At 31.6% G+C, this 20,842-nt stretch overlaps 1 protein-coding gene across 2 annotated transcripts in view; it reads left to right on the forward strand.

Moving 5' to 3' along the window:
- Positions 1-20,842, forward strand: part of wg (wingless) — an 87,480-nt gene that overhangs the window by 64,427 nt on the left and 2,211 nt on the right. For both annotated transcript variants that reach the window (XM_014426234.2, XM_014426235.2), the window contains exon 4: positions 16,983-17,284. In XM_014426234.2, the coding sequence (XP_014281720.1) occupies positions 16,983-17,284 (302 nt within the window). The remainder of the gene's footprint in view (positions 1-16,982; positions 17,285-20,842) is intronic.

The following is a 20,842-nucleotide window of genomic DNA, read 5'->3' on the forward strand; positions in this document are numbered from 1 at the left end:
AAACCATATTTATTTATTTTATGCCGACGTTTCGACCTGAGTTTCAGGTCTTCATCAGGGGTAGTGGCGTAGAAGGTAGGATTGCATCTTGAACAGTTGCAACAGTTGCAAGCCTACCTTCTACACCACAAGCCCTGATGAAGACCTGAAACTCAGGTCGAAACGTCGGCATAAAATAAATAAATATGGTTTTGTTTATTTGTTGTTCTTTGCTGACCGTACCCCCCGACAAACTTCTCCAATGATTTATTTTTTAAATGGAGATTTTAGCATTTTTAGTTTAAACGTGAGAATGTAAAAGTTTTTGATTTTTTAGATAATACCAAGATGTATTATTTTACAAAAAATTAAATGATTGATCAATAAAAAAAATTATATAACTTGTGTTACAATATAATAATAATTTTTTTATCAATATTAATTAATAGATTCTTTTTGAATTATATATAATGTGATTAAAAAAATTACAGAAAAAAAACGGAGACAAAGATTATGACCAAAATTATAGAAAGAAGAGTATAAATTTTACTGGGATCAGGAAGCAGTATTTAAAAGTCAAAAAGGCAGTAATACGTTTATTATATCTTAGTTTTATTATTGGTTTGTATATTGTCAAGTCCCACTTTTTATTTTTTTTTTTTATCCGTAAACACTACTATTTTTTTAAACTTTTTACTATCACATATTTAGAATATTAACTATTTAAATTTTAAATTCAAAAGTTTTATTAGATCTGATTTAAAATATATTTGATGGATATGTTATTCCTATAATTATAGATACCTTTAGATATAACCTGTAACCATATCCCGTATTTCCCATTTTTAAAGAAATTAATTCTTATGTTTGATCTTCGTTTTTATTATTTCACGTACCTAATGCGAAATTAATCCCTTATGAAATAACGCATGTTAAAATAACATATAAATTGAATTATATATAAGGCCTACCATGTTTGGGTTTAATTTCTAAACAATGGTGGATCCTATCTCGGCGTTTCCCCTATCTAGATCATTGGCAGTGATGCGCTGGCTGAGGATGAGGTGTCATAAATAATTCATCCGAGATCCGGAGAAGGCCCCACGGCATCAGATCTTACACTCTCGATAAGGCTCCTATAAGTCACAGCAGCATCTATCCCAACCTCTTCTCTTTCTTTTGTCTTAATGAGACTTTTCTTTCCCCTTTGTTCCTCACGTTATTTTACAACGAATGCGTGACGGAGTCCGAGGAAAAATAAAATGAAAAATACTTAGTTGAATAAATACATAGTATGGGTTCTAAGAGAGGAAGTGGTTGTTGTTTGTAGAGGTTGCCGTTGGTTCATTTTTGTAAGACGGATTTGATATTTTACTAAAAATGTATCAAACTTACATAAAAATGGCAAACTAAAATATTCATTAATATTAAAATGGCTATATTACCTATAAGCACACGTAAAAATATTTAAATCAATTAACATAAAACAATCAAAGTAAAATCAATGACTAAACGAATTGTATAAATTTCACTTCTTGTGAGTGTTTCAAGCATACATTGTCACAGTTTAAACTCCGACTCATTCCGATCTAATCTTAAAACTCAAGGTGTCCCTAAGCACATCGCTATCCGAACTGTCGGAAGGCAGAGGAATGTGACTAGGTGCGTGTGAACGTTACACATTGCAGATAGGCGTTCGTGACGCGGGTGTTAGCCAACGGTTAGGAATTGGCACTAGGTATTTACGACTCAAATCCGTGCACCGTAGCGAATTTCCATTGCCTGCTAAAGACGCACGCAATTAGAAGGATATGTTCATCAAGGCCTTAGAGAGGCAGATGGAGGGATTTTTTTCCAACTGGACCTCAGGGCCAAGGTAAATATTTCCTTTGGTGAGCCGGCAAACAGGCTGATGGATCGGCTCTTGTTAGCGGGTTTACTTTCGAAAGAAAACATATTTGACACGTGTCACCTACCCAGCAGTCAGGTCTCACAAAGGGCTCTGTTGCTGTTTTTGTTTCATTTTCGTATTTTGATGGAGTCCTGTTTTGTGTAAGTAAGAGGGATTTGGTGATTTACAGTATAAGGTACGATATTTGGTAATTTTACATGATGTTACACTGCAAGTGACTTGACTTAAATGTCATAAACATCATATCTAATGTGACAATAAGCCTTTGATGTTAAATCTAGTTCTTTATTTAAATAAGTTCTTCCTTTAGGAATTCTTGTTAATAAATAGATCTCCATCAGTGTATTCTGTGAACAATTCAGTACACTAGCTCCAAGAAAGTATTGGCATAAGATATCATTAGAGCCTGATATTTCAATGCATGTGATAATACGATAAATTGTAAGTTTTATGAATATAAATAAATCAGAATAAAGAGGGAATTAAACCATACGTACAATTTTGCAATACAATTAACACGATTGAATCATTTGTAAAACGAACTTAAAAACAGAAAAAAACAAGAATGTAATTACAAGCAAAGTCCCATACTGGCATTGTCCTTTTTGTGAACTGATCAGCAAAGGGAATGTTTTAGATTCCTGTAGGTAACTAATGGTGACAAAACTGGCAGCGGTGGCAGAAGAAGAGAAAACTGCCGATTGCTAACGGCTATTAAATGAAAAAAAGACAACATTAAGAATATAGCGTTCGGATGTCCATAAGCACCCGGGAGCCATACTGGGAGAGCGCAAGGTGAAATCCTACTCGGCTGCGGCACTCTAAAACGGGAGTTACATACTACCCGTTGAAATTCATGATTTCTTCTTTTTTTCTCTCTCTCTTTTTTATCGTTTTCTTTATGTTGCAACACTGTGTTTTCTTCCTGCCACAGCAGTTGGTGAAAAAGTAAGGTCTTCAAGTTTCTTCTGCAATGATCCTGTCATCCAGGGCCAACACATGTCCCTTAATATATTGATCAAGTGGATAGTGTCTCCAATCCTGCTAGCTCACCACTCCGGTGTCCGATCAGGCGGCTTGACCTTTTCTTTGTCAATTGTTTTTGTCAAACTGCTCACGATGCACTATTATCTATAATTCAAGAATATTTAAGTAGTATCAAACCTCAGATATCTCATCGAACAAGAATTGTTCCAGTGACATTTAAATGCAGAAAAAAAAGAATTACTTATTTTCTTCCTTAGAATTACTTTATTTTATCTCCACTCTCCGTTCCATCCAGTGACTGGATCCACCACTTCGTTCCAATCCAATTGTTAATGAGTAAGAATTATCAGCTTTACATAAATTTTCATGTTTTCCATTTTAGTTTTCTAAGGGTGGTTGCTATTTTTATAATGGTGAATGAATCGCAACAAAAATGATTTGTCAAGTTTTCAAACCTGAAGCTCTTACTATAAAAATTAAAGTATTATTCACAATAAATGCATTAATTGGGAATAAAAACTAATAAAATTTGGATAAGCATGCCTGATTGTTGATATACATATAGAAGTGGTGGATACAGAAGCCTAGAACAGTAAGAATAGATAAAAAAAAACCTTACGTGCCTCAAATACTGAACTGTCTAGAGTGTCGGTAGGTACGTGTTTTCTACACCCGTCGGTATGTCCCATGGGTCAACTATTGTATTCAACAAGTAAGCTGCTTTTTACTTATTAGCTGAACTTCTGTTTGTTGTTCTCGTTAAAATGCATTGTGAAATCCGTTCTAATGATATTATCGTTGTAATATGGTTTGGCAATTATTATAGCACTCTAATCATACTATTTAAAGTTGGTTTGTGCTGTTCAAGGACCGTTAGGTAATCGAACAATGTTTTATTTTAATTTTATTTAATTTTAATATTATATATAATTTATTTTTAAATTTGATCGTTGCTACCCGATTTTATCATAATTTAAAAAATATAAATACCAAGCCAAGATATTTCCAGGGATCGAAGCTTAAAGCTTATTTTAATAAAAAAAAAAAAAAAAAAATCAATCGTTATCAAATAATTCTGATACATTTTTTTTTAAATGTGTATGTTTATCTTTCAACAATTATCGAACATTTCAAAAGATCGGAATTTTGTCTACTACTGTTGAAAATTATATGGGATAATTAATAGAAATATTTTCAGATAAAAATATTATTTCAATATTCTTATAAATTTTGGAATGATTGTTTTTCAACATTTAAGCTCGTTTTATTATAACGTAGGTTAGTAATTATAAGACTAAAATGAATTATTCATTTGAGGATATAAAATACGTTTTTATGTGCTTTCACAACATATCCATTCCATACTAGAATATCATAAAAACTGTATTTACTTTAGTTAAACACTCAATCTCTTTGAGTATTAAGGAAACTGATTCAGTATTATTCGTAAAAATAACATGAAAGTGAAACATTTGCTTTATCGTATAAAATCTGGCATTCATAGAAGTCTTCAAATTCCAAAAATCGATATGTTATAAATATTTCACCTCAATTTTGATGAAAAGGGTGCGTAAATTATTCTAATTAATATTCTTTCAATATATAGAGAAGGGAATTGTGTACCGTGCAACCTCTGAAACCGTGTATTTTGTGATTACATAAATTAAACAACATTTTAGGCAGTATTAAAACGTACTTTAGAAAGGTGGTTTTCCATAAACATGAAGAGGAAAAATTTTTTAAATGGAAAAAAACATGACTCCTGTATTTACATGGTTCTCACCTGGCCACTTTCCCAGGGGAATCCAAAGATGTCCTGTTCGTTGTCTTGCATTAATCGATCCTCATGTTTTGTTTCAAGCGCAGGAACGTGACGCTCTAGGAAGAACATTAATTTTACACTGCCCTGAACAAGAGCAAGTGAAAATAACGACGAGTGCGGACTTTGCCAGAAACAATAGCAACTTCAGGGGACTTTACAAAGAGGTGAACAATAAAGGATTGAGAAATACCATAATTGGAAACGTACCTTTCATTCTCCTTCATCTTTTCCTCGAAGCTTTGAAACACCTAGCAACTGTCTTTTAGAAGAGTATACATTGGATTGTTTTTTATAAATAAGCTAGATAATAAATAATTACCAAAACAAACAATCCTTATTGTTATATCTATATAATCCTTATACAATTACCTTTTCAAGAGATTTTGACATAAAATTGGAACAGTGAGAGCAAAAGAAAATTGAATTCCTAACTTTTTTAGTATAACTAACTCATTGCAACGTCATAAGCTGCTCATCATATTATCATATCTATGCGTAATATGATTCCGCAAGCGCTCTTGCTGTATTATAATATGTTTCATTGTATTAAATAAAGAGAAAAATAAACAAAATGAAATTATCCAAGAAATGGTAAGAGGAACATTTGCTAACAAGACTGAAGACAGAAATTATTATAAACATAAAATCAACGAATTCTATTAAATTTATTAAATACTTATCCGTTGGAATATATTTTTTTTAATTAACGGTTAACCAAGCTAGCGATAGTCTAAAACAAATTGAGGTTCCATAATGTTGGCAAAGATAATAAACAATTAGATATATATATAAATAAATAATTAATCGTATAATTTCAAATTATGGGGAAGAGGGCTGCGGTCAAAAGAGAAACAAAAATAGTCAACAACCATTTATTTTCTGACGATTCACTTCGACGCCTCCAAAGCAACAGCCCAGGGCCCTGTTTCGTAATGAAAGCTAATAGTATTAGTTGATAGTACAAGTGTAGAAACTAGTGTGGTAATAATACTAATACTTATTTTTTTCATGTTAGGGATGACTATTAGTCATATTACAGGAATTAAAGAATACTAAAGTACAAGTTACTATTGTACAAGTCTGTGTAATTGAATTAAGATAAATCTAAAAGACTAATAGTATTAGTTTGTACTTTATTATGAAACAGGGCCCTGATGTGTCTACAAAGTGGGGCGAAAAGTCGGAAAATAAATAGTCGTTAACTATTTTTTTTTTTTTTACCGCAACTCTGAGCATCTACTCAATAATTTGACAATAAACAATGGTTGTAACACATTGAATTTATTATTAAATGTAATTATACTATATTGTAAGCCAGAGGTGAGCTCCATCTATAAAATAATTCGAAAACAATTTAAAAAAAGAGTATATCCAGACTTACTTGCATAGCTAAGTGATTATAAAAAGAAGGAATTGGACGTGAAATCCGGAATATGCAGATTTTTCGTTTTAAATTGGAATTTCAAGAAATTAATAGAAAAGCAGATTGTCGAATGGATTAATTGATAAATAAAACTTTATGTGTAGAGGTTCAAACATTTTGAAAATTTAGCAGACAATAGAAATAGATCGTATATGTTTTTTTAAATGATTAATACAAAGGCAATTACTGAATATAAGAGTTAATATAGATCTGATTGATGAAATATAATATTATTAAATTAAATAACTTTTAATGAAACCGTGTCTATTCTTTCAAGTTAACAATCAAAGTGAAACTATGCCTTCAAATAAGAGCTTCTGTGAAAGTAGCTTCATAGCCGAATTAAAAAAACATTGACAGCTCTAAAGTGAAACTGTAACACTTTGAGAGAGGTGAGCTACTGTACCTCCCAGTTTTCTTTAAAACTCTCCTTTTAAAAGAAAGGCATTATGAATCTACCAGGGTGAGCAATGGCTTTTATGCGCGACCAGGTGACAATGGCTTGCTTTGTGCCATCCTGCCTAACGCTTGTCACAAATTTTCATTTTGTGGACGGGGGAGGCGGTGTAAAATTTGAATTTTATACGGACCGAGCAGAGAGCTACCTGGGGGACATCATCACCAAGCCTCGCTGGTAATTTACGACTCGCTGCCGACCTATTCCCAGAACGACTATTCACTAACCTCTCGTAGCTCCTGTCTCTTCATCTCTTTCATTATGTCCCTAAATGTCTTCATTTGCGTTCGAGATACGTTATGAATGTGTTTCGGGTCATTGCTCTGACCCCACATCGGGTTTTTATTCCGTTCTGCAGTAATCGCCTGAAAAAAAAAAACACAATGAAATTCATGTTAAACATAAGAAAATTTAGAAACAATGATAATTGTAACGAAATAACTGCATAGGTATAATAATTTTAATACAGAAGTTTTTATTATTTACGCTATGAATCACAGACAAGAAGTAAAAAATTAAATTGAACCTAAAATTTAAAAAAAAATCTGGAAATTTAAAATTAAGAATTAAATTTCCATAGAGCTTAGGGGAAGGAAAAAATATCTATTTTCATTACAGCGAAAAATAATCATTTCCGATGTAGTAACTATTAACTTTTCGAACTGACTTCCACATATGTATTTTTATAACAAGATAAACGCTATGAATAAGTATAATTATATATAAAAGACTATTTGTTATTGATTTTCCATAAATTACTGCCAAAAATTAAAAAAAAAAACTTTATATATTCATAATTCAAGGGCGTTTCTATTAATTATATGTGTATACAATTTTATATAACAGAGGCGAAATCACTGTCATTAGATCATCAGTTTTTATAGAAGCCTTCTATTTTGTATGCAAAGGGGCGTTGTAGAAATTTAATTTAGAGGTCTTAATTTCCGACAGCCACAGAAATTAAAGAACACCCAGGGGAAAAAAGTCCATTAGGAGCTGAATAGCACGTGACCTGGTGTGTAATTGATGATGGCTGCCTATAAAAAAATAAATAAAAAAGGATCGTATTTTATTAAAAGGCGTCGAGTTTTTTCCTTGGTCGAGAGTCGAGGGTGTAATCAGTGGCATCGTTTGTAGGTGCTGTTGGATTGGCAAATTCACCGCACACCCTGACAGCTAGCTATATCTCCACCACCCGTTGGGCAAATTTGTAAACTCGGCTCTACCTGGTCTCTTCAGGACCACCTACTGAGCTTCTATGGGTACATCCTTTTTAGACAGTTTTTTTTTCTTAATTTAATTATTTAGAAATCGCTTAATTATGTCAACATTTTAATCATAAACTAGAAGAGAAGTTAAGTAAAATATATAAAAATAAAAAACTTCTATTAATTATAATTAGAAACTGTTTTTATTGAGTAGTATTAATCCTTAGTAGTAAAAATCCTTCCTTTTAATATCTATATTATGTGAATATATTTCTAATCAACGCTTCGTAGCAGTAATGGTACATACAACGTAGTAATACAGATATAACCAATAATAGAAGATTAAAGGAAACTATTTACATAACAAGATATATTACAAATACTGCTAATTAAAAAAGTGATACAAAAACATAAATATAAATTATCCAGAAACAATAAAAAAATTACAGTTACAATAGTCAACAATTTACAATTATCTTAAAAAATGAAATAAAAATTTAAAAAATAAATTAATAATTAGTTTAGAACATAAAACAAGGGAGAGATTCTCGGAAACAGAGGGGAGACTTTAAAGAGTCCACCCTGTGAAATTAATTTAGGACGAAATATTCAATTATGGATAAAAATAAAAAAGCATTTAACAAAAAAATGGTGAAAATATAATATAAAAATATGTACAAAAGTGCCTATTTTATAAGATGGTAAATTATTTCAGATAGTTCATCCCGAAGATCGGGTAAGTGCTGTTAGAAACGTTAATGGAAAACTATGTATGTTATAGGGACATTAAGAGGAAAGATTTTTCACAGAACTACTTAATATAAAATGAAAACTGTCACATTAAAAAAAAAATTATCAGTTCAAAGAATTTGTACATTTGAATTCAATTATTTCCATAACATTCCTCCTCAAATAATGAATATTTTCTTTTTCTTCAATTCAATGCTCAGTAAAATAAGTAAATTTACTATGGGGTTTAACGTCCAGGTGTACTTCAAAGTGAGTAGGAACCATAGGAACCTGGTCTAGCCTGAGTAAGAAAGTTATTTATTTCATGAATTTGTCAAGGAATAAATTTCAATTTTTCCAGTCTAGATTCGAACTCTTCCGAAACGCATTTTATTTATTGAAAAAAAAAATATTATTAGTTTTTTTTAAAAATACATTGACTTTTTTTCTTTGAAACAGCAACTTATAATCTTGCTTGTAATTTATGGATTCCAACAAGGGCAGGAACCTATTCTAGCCAGAGTGGAAAGCTACAGATTTATTCCACGGGTCTGCACTGAAAAAAAAAAAAGTGGACTCTCACTGACCGCAATCGAATGGGCATTCTCTTGTGTCTCGATCATGCTACAGCACTCTGCCAAAGCTGCCCAAGGATTTTTAAATATCATATGGGGGTTTAAAAATTAATAAATACTGAATTTTATAATTATTTTATTATTATTAATTAATTAATTTTTTTTTTAAGAAATACCATAATGTACTATTGCTTTATTTTGCTCCAATTCCGAATAACATATACTACGGTTCATTCCAAAGTTTTGTTGATTTAGTTGCCTGTTATTTATATATTATATTCTTATGGATGAATCATTATTTTTGTTTATATTTATTGGAATATTTCCATATTATTTTTCCTTCATTCCTTAGTACAATCATTTTTTATTATATTTTTTTTTAAATTTTCATACTATATTTAAATTATTAAAATGATACAGATGCGCCGGTCTTTCCGGATGGAAAGATACGGACATAAGGAAAGAACTTTCATTACCTTTTAATCTTGAAACCACAGTTTTAATTGTTGTGTACTTTTTTTAAGAACCACTTTACAACTGAAACATTGTCAGTCAAAATTAATCCGTCTGTCAGTATATTGCGATTAAAGCACGATGCGTTGTTTACATAATTTGAAAAGTAATAAATTAACAGAAACATCAATTAAAGGATGAGACTAATGATCTTGTAATAATATTACCTAATAGGATCTAATATTACATAGTGATAATCTCCCCTACACTCATGGATGGAATGAAATTATCAACTTATTACAAAACTTTAGGGGACGATTAAATTTGATATAGTCATGAGCAGGATAGTTATCAATAAATAAAAAAAAGAAAAAAAAAAGAAAGAATATAAATTAAAGTAAAAACATAGCACAAAGGTTTTACATTTATACATGTTTCTCCATTGACTGCGGTGGGTAGAGAGTCAACAAAACCTGTTCCAACAAATATTATTCCACCTTTTTCTCTCGTTTTCTTCCTTTTTCCTCCATTCTATTTTATTTTCCTCTGCCGGCCTTGAGACCACTCCATTTCACACGGATAAAATTAATTGAAAGTTAAGTATATGAAGGTTAACATAAGGCTAAAATAAACTTGATGAGACAGAAATCGAAATTAATAAGAGATCAGATATGAGGAGGGTCTATGCAAATGTAGCTAGGAGAACCTGATCATGTTTTTTAGTAATGTGAAGGAAAAAAATAAAGCGTTGGCTAAAAGGCTCCCCACTCCTTCAGTTTACTGTATATTAATGAATGCATGGGGGAGGTGGTCCAGATATATTTTTTTCTTACAAGATTCCGGTCATCTTCTTGTTTATACAGCTTCCAATTGTCTTTCTAGGTGGCCTTCTGACTTTCTTCATAGGTTTTTCTACAACAATTTATTGGTATGCTGTTATGTGCTGCATTGAACAATATTTATTAAGTAAGTACCGGAAAGAAGAGGAATGTGGTTGAATAGAAACGTTTTATAACTGAACTCGGTTCCTTTCCTAGAACTAGTATTAGGCAAGAGATGGGTAGGAAAGGTCTTGACAATCCACTTCCACATCGTGAGTACCTATTCTTCAAGGGGTTACTAAGAACGGTACAGGTACTAGAGTATATGTTGTCCCTTATGAAGTGGTTAGAGTGTGGTTAGTTAAGTCAAGTGTACTAACGAGCCAAAATTTTGTGGTAATCCTGGTCAACGGTTTTGTACCTGACCAGTACCGTTGCAGTTTCAACGGTATCAGTATTTTTGACTGTTGAGCCAACCGATATATTTGCTGTTGACGTTGACAATTATACCTCGTAGTTGTTTTATCTGCAACACTTTGTATTGTGATAATTTTTCAATCTCCAACAATTGGCGTATTCAAGTGTTTTGTAGAAACGTATCATTATAGAAATGAAATGAAAAATAGTTTATTATTCTGGGACTAGGTCCCTTTAGAGCAATTAGAAAGGCAATTTTAATTTTATAATAACATTTATTGGCCATAATACAGTGTGGCCATACTTAATTTAAAACTTATTTACAGAGAAAAAAAAATGTTAGAGTTCCAGAGAGCTCGGGTAAAAAACGTAATAATAAATTTTTATCATTACGTTTTGATTTTACTTTAACTATTGAATTTAGAAAAAAAATTGAATTCTAAAAAAATATGCATCCATTGTCCTCTATTTTTAAAAATCTCAAGTTGTTTAACTACTGAACCGTTTTCACTGAAACTTCAGGTTTCAGCACCGGTTAGTTTGGAGTCGTCAAAACAAAACCAATCTTTTGCTGCTTCTTTCTTTAGGTTATTGTGTAGATGAACTATAAAATTTTGATAGAGAAATATTCCAAAAAAAAAAGTAATGTTTCTCTTTGTCAAAATGAATTATCAAGTCAGATCAAAGTAAATATAAATCTTTGATAGGAAATAAAACAGTGAAATGTGGTAAAGAGTTTAGTAAAAAAAAAAAAAGAAGTTCGTTTTTATTTAAATATTTAAAATTTTCTAAAGCCGTAATAAAATAAAATTTAAAAAGAACTTCCGGAAGTTGTAGATTAAAATTTATTTATATACATGCATGAAAGTAAATATGTCTGAAAATCACAAAAATGGGTCTGAGACGTTATAAGAATTTAGGTATCATATAATAAAGTCAAGATTTTGAACATTTTTAAAAATATGTATGTAAAATATAATATTTTTATTATTGGGAAAATATAATCTCTAATATTCGGGACTTTTTATTTATCTGATTGTAATTTATATTAATTTTATAGTAAGGAATTCAAGTTATATCGACCGATTGAAACGTTCTGATACTGAGGATTAGTAGTTGTCCAACGGACAGGTTTTCCAGTTGATGATAGAAACATTGCCATTTCTTAAAGAGGCTAATGCCGACAGTGACCGTTCTTAAAAGGCGCTCTACCATTTGAGGCATCAGGGCTATTTGTAATCACACATTACTCAGGGCTGCCATTAAGTTTCATCTCTAAACTAGCAGTGACTTGTCTTCCCAATGAGTAGTGGCAAAATTGAGAGGTCTCCAAAGTACCAAACATTTGTCCTCATAGTTGATGAGGCCTTCTAGCAAGAATTGGACGTGCCTAAGTGGCCCTAGCGGCTTCCAATTAGGGATCATATGTAACATATAAATCCCATCTGTCACCTGACAGACCTGGAAATGTTTGAACTGTCTTCATCCTACACTCGTACGGTTACAAGCTATCCTTCGCCGTCCCACTAAATAATCCGAATTAGTCATGCTGTTGAAGAGCCCAACGGCAACTTTCATCAGCTGTATTGGGAAAAAAATAAAATAAGAAAGACCATTTGATCCCTGACTATTTAAATTACTATCTTAAATAAAATAAAATTATGATCTCAAGGACATCTGGACAATAATCCAATTATTTTAATCGTAAAAATATCATGAACTACGTATTGAATTATACTGAACATTTTCTTCCATTACTTTATGTGTCTATTCTTTCTTACTATGTAAACTTTTCTGAGCCTATATAATGCTATTTTCTAAACTTCATTATTTTAATTAACGTGTTTTCTCACATAATACATTCATATTATCTAATTTACACATTTTTAACTTATTCTGGATTTTTAAATTACGTGTTAATATATTAATTAAGGACAAATTATAACCCAAAAACCAATAATAAATGAAAGGGAGACAAAAAAGACACAGAACAAAACAAGGATCAAATAGATACTATATAAGCCTACCCTGCAGCAATGTCAGTTGTTAATCAATAACTTTAGAGACTTTATCTTTATGTAAAGAATGACAACAGATAAAGACAAAAAAATATCTGGTAATTAAAAAAAAAAATTAAATTGGTTAAAATGAGTAAAGTGGATAATATGAAAGTGTTTAGAGGTGGTTGGTAGTTGTAATTCAGTTCAGTAGATGGAGTAGAATAAACCCCGAAATGTTAACATTGTAAAGAATAATACTATAGAAAATATGGGAACTATAAATGTTTAATGAATAGTAATTCAAAAGACTACTTATCAGGAAAAAAATGACTTCCCAATAACTAGGTTTAGATCTTTACCAATAGGTCTTTATTGCATCATTCATTTTAATATTAGTAATAAATTGGACCGTTTCACTCGTTTACATGAGATTAAATAAAATCAGAGTAAATATTGTAGAAAGTTTTGTAGACCATAAATAAATAACTAAAACATTGCAATTGAATCACAATCAAGATATCTTTTAAATTATCTCTGTTCTGTAATTATCAATCACAATCCTACAATGTGAATCTACAAAGACATGATTCTCCCAAAGTCCCATAACGGGAACCATTATAAAAACCACACGTAGAATAAATGTATCAGCCTACTACTAAGAGATATATAGAACAAATTATTTCCATCTATGGAGTTTTCCACGTTCCTTATTAGCAGATATCATTTCTCAGAGTCATTTCTCACACATGCTATAGATGGAAAGCGTTAGCATATGTAGGTTCTAGGCTATATTAGAAGCAAGAAGTAAGATTCCAAAGAGGTTATTCAGGCAGGAACTGAACTTCAAATGTCCTTAATCCATTTCGGTACGGTGACGTACGTTTCCCACACCCATTGTGTGTCTGGCAGAGCATGTAGAGAGCGGCTCTTATTCCTAGGTCACGCAAACAGGAAGGTTTGGTCAAGGATTAGCTTTTGTATGGAATTGCATAAAATTTTATTATTTTCATTATCATCAGCTTGTAATTTCTCCTAGAGGATCAATTAATAAAAGTGTCATTAAATTATTGAGGCACTGGAGGGATATAATATCAGGGGAATATGAAGAACCGTTAGTTTTTTTAAATGAAACAGTTACGAATTCAATATGTTTATGATTCGAAACAGGTAAAGACTAAAGCGAAAAAAGCGCCGACTAACATTATTTAAGTAAATGACTATACTTTATATTTGAAGGTCGACTGGATCCTAGGAGATAGTCGGTGATTGGGAGGTTTTGAAGAAAATTGAGATTTTCTCAAAATGAGTAAAATAGGAGCTAGTTGGTTTTCCTCTTTTTATTTATTTATTCATTTTTAAAAAAATTTATTAGTTCTAAATTCGAAAACGTAACAGAATTATGACTGCAGTGTTTCTATAATGCTGTGTAAGTTTCTTTATAGTGTTACAACACGAATTGAATTTAGTTAATTATAAAAATAAAGCTTATATAATTAGTATAATAAAGTGATTTAAAAAGAAAAATAATATTTCAGTTTCATAATTTGCTTCGTTGTGGATATTTTAGGCTATTATTGGGTTTAAATATTTTTATTTAAAGTTATAAATTATGAAGTTTTTATGCTGACTGAAATCGGTTCGTAATTTGTTGATATAACAGATTTGAGTAAAAAGTAAAGTTTTTTTAAAATACCAGATCGGCCTGGTAGATCTTACATGGTTATTATAACAGTTTGATTTTTTTTTTTTAACAATTGATTATGAGGGTATAGCCTCGTGAAAAAGACACCTCTAACTATTTACAACGCAATAAATGTATTGAGAAAAACACGAAGAGAAAAAATAAACGAAATATAGTAATCACAATAATAGAAATTGATAAATATGGAATTTATAACAGAACTTCCTGCAGCAACCTGCAGTGGGCGCCTGAGAGGAAAAACTTTTGAAGTACAATTTGATTTCAAATTTACAATTTCAATGTTGAGACTAATAAACATCCATTTATAATCGTCGTTGTCGTAATTTAGTAAATGCAGAATTCTTTCGTATTTTGTATTAAACAACATTTTCTCAATGAAATCATTGAACACTTCAGCTTCTTCAGCTTGTGATGAATTCACCGTTGTCTATAAGACTTGGATTTTCTCATATTTAACTAATATACGCCGCGTAGCCTTCCATAGAGATTGGTCTTTTGGGTCTAAATCATTTACATAAGTCTGATATTTAGCATATATATCCTTCCAAATCCTTTATTGAATGTTTGAGGTGTTTCAATCTCTTTTTGTAAATAGGGTCTCTACTTCACACCTAATATAACCCTGCATAAAATTTTTCTTTGATTTTGGGTTACTGTTAGAGAATGTTATTCCCCCTAGTTGGAAATACCGTACAGTTACTTCGTGTAGATTATGTACGATAGATTCGTTAAATATCTTTATATTTGCTTCGATAATTAATTCCTAGTGTTTCAAATATAGCAATGAAAGATATAAATTTACAAACTTTATTAAGAGAAAGTATATATGAAAGTGACCATGGGCCCAAAATTAAAGACAGTTTCATAGATACAGGATGGATGAGGGAAAGAGATCCAGAGAGGGCTGGAGGTTACCTGGACCCTGCTTACGCACTAATTACCCCAGAGCCGACTAATCTGCCTTTATAGCCTCTCTGATTGCCTTAGCTTGTGCTCTTCTCTCTCGATTAGTTCTCGAGACTTTACCGATCAGCTCACAAACCCTAATCCTATTTCCTCCATCCTATCGTTCAGATAACATTACCGAAATTAATTTTCTTCTTTGAGCACTAAATTAAATGAAACATTTAGTGATTTATTGTTTGAAGTTATGTAGTAGTAATGATCTAAGTTTCATTATTATGTTTATCGCTGATTAATTTTTATTTTTTATTGGGGAGGAGGTGGAAGAGGTTGATATGTTCTTATTTATTAATAATAAACATTCAAGCCTTTGTTTGATTCTTTTTATTTAAAATAGCTAATTCAGTTAAGACTTAAGTTTGTACTATTAAAATACGAAAAATGTTAAGCAAGTCTATTATTCGGTTTCTATCAGTGATGGGATGGTGGAAAGTGAAGTTATGCAATGAATAAAGAAGGTATCGTCATTTCGATAATAACTCTGGTATTATATCACTATCTATCAATTTATAATAATATTGAATTTCTATTTAAAATTATAATGAATCTATTTATTGGATAAACTAAATAGGCGAGTATATTAGAAATATTTTAACGTAATGTCGGAAATGCGAACTTTTTTTAGAATCTTATATTGTTGGAGTAAAGCGAAATAGACATATCTGCAAATATATTCTCTTGTGAAAGCCGAAAAGACGAATTGAATATATTACGAGATAAATTATAACTGTGAAATAATTAATTAACGTACTTCAAAACTATAAATTAGATGACCTACCTACCTTAAATCTACAATTCCTAATAGAAACAAAATTCTCTAAGAAATTTTCAAATAGCCTTCTTTGGAATTAGAGCGACGAAATAATGGTAACTTATCATTGTCAACATAGTTCAAAATAAACAATATATAAGGAAATGTAAGGATTTGTATCAAGATACATTGCAAGAAATACAAGTAATAACGTTACTACAATTAGCTCATCACTCGGGAAGTAGAAATTATTAATAGTTATTAATGTACGCGAAGGTCGAGATTCCAATTAAAATCTCTTGGAGTAATTACTAATGCTTTACGACGACTACAGAGAGAAACGTAAGCGAGGAAGTTTGTCATGGCGCCGAAGGACGCCCAGGAAAGCTAATTGAAGTAGGGCGACCCTATACCTTTGAACCGACCAGCCCTTTGCAGGAACCAGTCCGGTCGGGTATTCATCAGATGACCTTTCATTCGCTTTTTGATGACAACTTCATCACCACTCCCGTCTCTATAGGATCCTTCTTCTCTTTTCATCGAGCTCTTGACCAATCTGTCTGTCTTTATTTGCCTTCGTAAGGGATAAAGAGCTCTGGTTTCAAAGGGGCAAAGGAAGATGAAATACGTCTGATTACTAATCAACGTCATATCTTACAGAAAGGGTTCCTTATTACTTGTAATAATAAATATCACGATTCAAAATATTATCGATTTCATAATCATAATCTTTAGCAAAATAAAAATATTAGATATTAAACAATACATTTTTTTATGTTACAGGTTGCCGAGAGACAGCGTTCATATATGCAATCACCAGCGCCGCTGTGACCCATGCTGTTGCCCGTGCATGCGCAGAAGGGACGATAAAATCGTGCACCTGCGACTACAGCCACAAATCCCGTGGTGCCCCAAGGGCTACCAACGGGGGTGGAGCACTTGGAGTCCGTGACTGGGAATGGGGAGGATGTTCGGACAATATTGGCTTTGGCTTTAAGTTTTCCAGAGAGTTTGTCGACACAGGAGAGCGCGGGAGATCTCTGAGAGAGAAAATGAACCTTCATAATAATGAAGCTGGAAGGACGGTAGGTTGAACTGTTTAATATATAATCAAAACCTTATATATTGTGTATACCAATTAAATGTAATTCAGGTTCTTTCTAAATTATTTACCGCTAAAAAAATATATGATGATTATAGCCAGTACCAATTGTGTAGAAATCTGCCAATTCGCAATATCTTCCGTCATATTGATTCCTGGAATGAAACTTGCATTGTAATTATAAAATTTGTCATAAATCATTACAAAAAAGTTTTTCCTTGAGTTATTTTTTGCACTGACACATGTAAACCGAATTCTGAAAAAAAGTCATTTGTAAAGGAATGCTATCAGTTGGACAAAACATTTCAGGAAATGTCTAACTGAAAGATTTAAATATTTTGGATGCATATCTTCATTGCTCAAAGATACCAATAGGAATAGGCTACAAACATAAGTTGCAGTTCAGATGCAATCCCACGCGATGATCAATGTTAGGTATTCAACCATCTGATATTACATATGGGGATCCTGAAAATGAAGTTAGTATGTAATCTGGAGGCGCGAGACTAAGTGGCAATACTAGCACGTGGGAGCGATATATCTCTTGCCTAAAAGCAGATACAAGATAAATACCGTGCAGAGTCACTGGCTCCAAGCTAATGCTCATTACCTTGTGCCTCATCAGCGGTCATTAGCTCGTGGAGCCCAAAGGCTACTGTCCAACAGCCAATCTCTCAGAAAGGATAGAAAAATAAATAGACATATATTAGCTGTCAGGTTTGGAGGTGATGTGGCCACCATCTGACGCAATCGCTGTTCCATGAGTTTTCAGAGCGACATAGTCAAGCAATCACTTCCATGAAAACTGGACCGGTCCTATTTGCATAAGGTGCTTCATCAATCCTCTGGTACTGATATAAACAAATATTCTGAACAAAAAAAAAACTAATATTAAACATAAAAGTTCAATCCGAAGTTGTACATATCAACCAAAATTTAATTGTCGGATTTTCTCTTAGACATAATATAGTGATATCCAAGAGAGTAATCTGTAACACAGAGTAACACTTATAAACACAAAAATATCTTAGGTTCAATATAAATTTAAAAATCACACCTTTTTTTATTAAATCATTTACAAAAAAATCTTACTCTGTTTCTGACATATAAATGCACATTTACTGGCACACAATAAATCTTCGCCCAATCACAAACTGTTGCCCGACGATCGGATTTCTTTCGCCACTGCGAAGATATCATTTCCAATTCGTATTGGATCATGGAGGAGTTAGATAGGCGTGAAAAAAAGTCCAATAAAACAATGTGAAGAAAGTTAAAGATGTGGAGCGGTCTTGAATCATTCATCCAGAAAAGAGGTGGGGTTCATGGGAAGGATGGGGAAAAAACTCTGTCCAATGTCAACACAACTGATCCACTTCTGTCTTCTTTTAAACGTTATAATATCTTCCAGGATACAAAAACAGGATGAGAGGAGATGGGCTCTTTATTTCTTTCTTTTTTTCGGTTAAAAATCAGCTGACTGAGCATCTTTTACAGTACCCATATTGTCAAACGTTTGAGAAAAAAAGGTTCATTGTAGCAATCGACAGTATTTCGAAAACTCAACAACCCCGAAATATTTAACGTTTTATCCTGAATCTTGAACGGTTACAGCTGAATGTTATTATAGAGTTTCGGTAATCTCGAGCTGAATACGTTATGCTTAAAAAGCATTGTGATTAATATATTCTGGCAATAAAAAATACATACAGTAATATTTAACGTAAATTAGAATGAGAATTAGTATGTTTTATTACGATTAATTATTAATGTGAAGCCGAAAATTTTAAAATTATAATGTTTTTGAAAACTAGTGTACATTATTAAATTTTGAAATTAGAAATTAAAAGGAAGTATGAAGAATCATTGCGTCTTCAATGATTTTAATAATTTATTTGCTGATGATTCTAGAAAAACAAAATAAAAAAATTGACGCATAGACAACTGTTTCGTCAAATGGACTCTGGATTAAAAAAAAAAAAATTAAAAAATAAACACCTAAAACTGATAGTTGTTTTTTTTAGTAGAAAAAAATAGACATTGTAAAAATGAACGTTGTTTTTATATTAGAATTTTTCAGGTTGCGTTGTATTTTCTAAAACATTTTTATTGAGGAATAACATATACTGTCTCACTTATGGACTTTGTATGATTTAATTTTATATTTCATTTGCGTTGATATACAAACGATGATAATTGATTATTTCATTCAAGAACATAATTATAAATTTTATTTTAATAAAACGGAATGAAAAATAACATAATAAACATAATTATAAATTAATGAAATATTTGACACAAATAATATAAACTGTAATATAATTAATGTTAAGTTAAGAATAGACATACTCTGTAAGAGAGAAACAGATACAGAGTTGGAGAGACGAGTACGTCAGGCTATCAAGGCCCAGGCACATGATGACGTAGTTTACGCAAGACGAACAAAGGTGCCCGCCAGTGCCTCCTACATAATTCAGAAGGATCTTACATCAATATATATAGCACCTTGTCATAAGCTTGCTTTACAGGTGCATCACCTTTCACTGAAATGTCAAGAGATTAACTCAATGTAATGAAGCCGTGGTATTCCAAAACATTAGCACATCTTACAATCCAGGCCTTAGTACGGCCACATCTATTAATAGAGGTACTGACACATCTTTTGTCATCGAAAAAAATATTTTTAACCGCTCCACCTCTGAAAGATAACACTATTGACTGATAAATGCAGCTAAATATGACCTGGAAGATAAGGAGCTAAACTCTTCTCTCGAACGGAACATTACACCGTAAACAATTTTACTTTTTTCAGTTAAACTTAATTGTTAAAAATAGTTTAGTATTTTATACCGATTTAGTTTTTAATAACAAAAAATTGAAATTAACAATTTTGTTGTGAAAATGTTTGTTAATTTTCACAATATAGTACCATTAAACGTAATAAGTATTTTTAAACAATATCAGTTTAGCTTTAAAAAAAGCAAAAACAAAACTTGAATGAACTATTAAAGTTTCTTTTTCACTAGTCACTTTTGCTACTACTTATGCAGACTATTATAGCAAAATTTTCAATTGCCAGTCAAAATAATTATAGGAAATGGTTTGAAACATTGTTAAATGATTTTGAAGAATTGAAAAATAAAATGTGGTAAGCCGGTTGCATTATGATGAATAATTACTTGTAATTTAAATTAATATATTTTAAAAAAGTGATTCTCAAAATAATACGGATAATTAAACTATATGACCACTTTCGTTAACTTTTCGAGCAGGAGGCTAAGACTCTTCTGAAGAAGATTTTTTTTTCTAAACACCCTGGGATTTGGGATGGATACGAGGAAAAAGAAGAAATTAGTTTTCAATAGGTCATTGGGATTGCATTTAAAGAGGTATCTAAGGAATGGAATTTTCTGTAAATTTATAAAATGGAAATCTATCTGAAGAGGTTTATGGGACAAGGTCATCGGACATGGACATTGTAGAATGAGATCGATGATCGTCTTTGTGTAAATGTTATCTTCAGCGATAAAGAAATGATCAT

The sequence above is a fragment of the Halyomorpha halys genome, unplaced genomic scaffold (genome assembly GCF_000696795.3).
Source record: "Halyomorpha halys isolate HHAL.00 unplaced genomic scaffold, Hhal_1.1 Scaffold560.1, whole genome shotgun sequence".
Classification (NCBI taxonomy): Eukaryota; Metazoa; Arthropoda; class Insecta; order Hemiptera; family Pentatomidae; genus Halyomorpha; species Halyomorpha halys.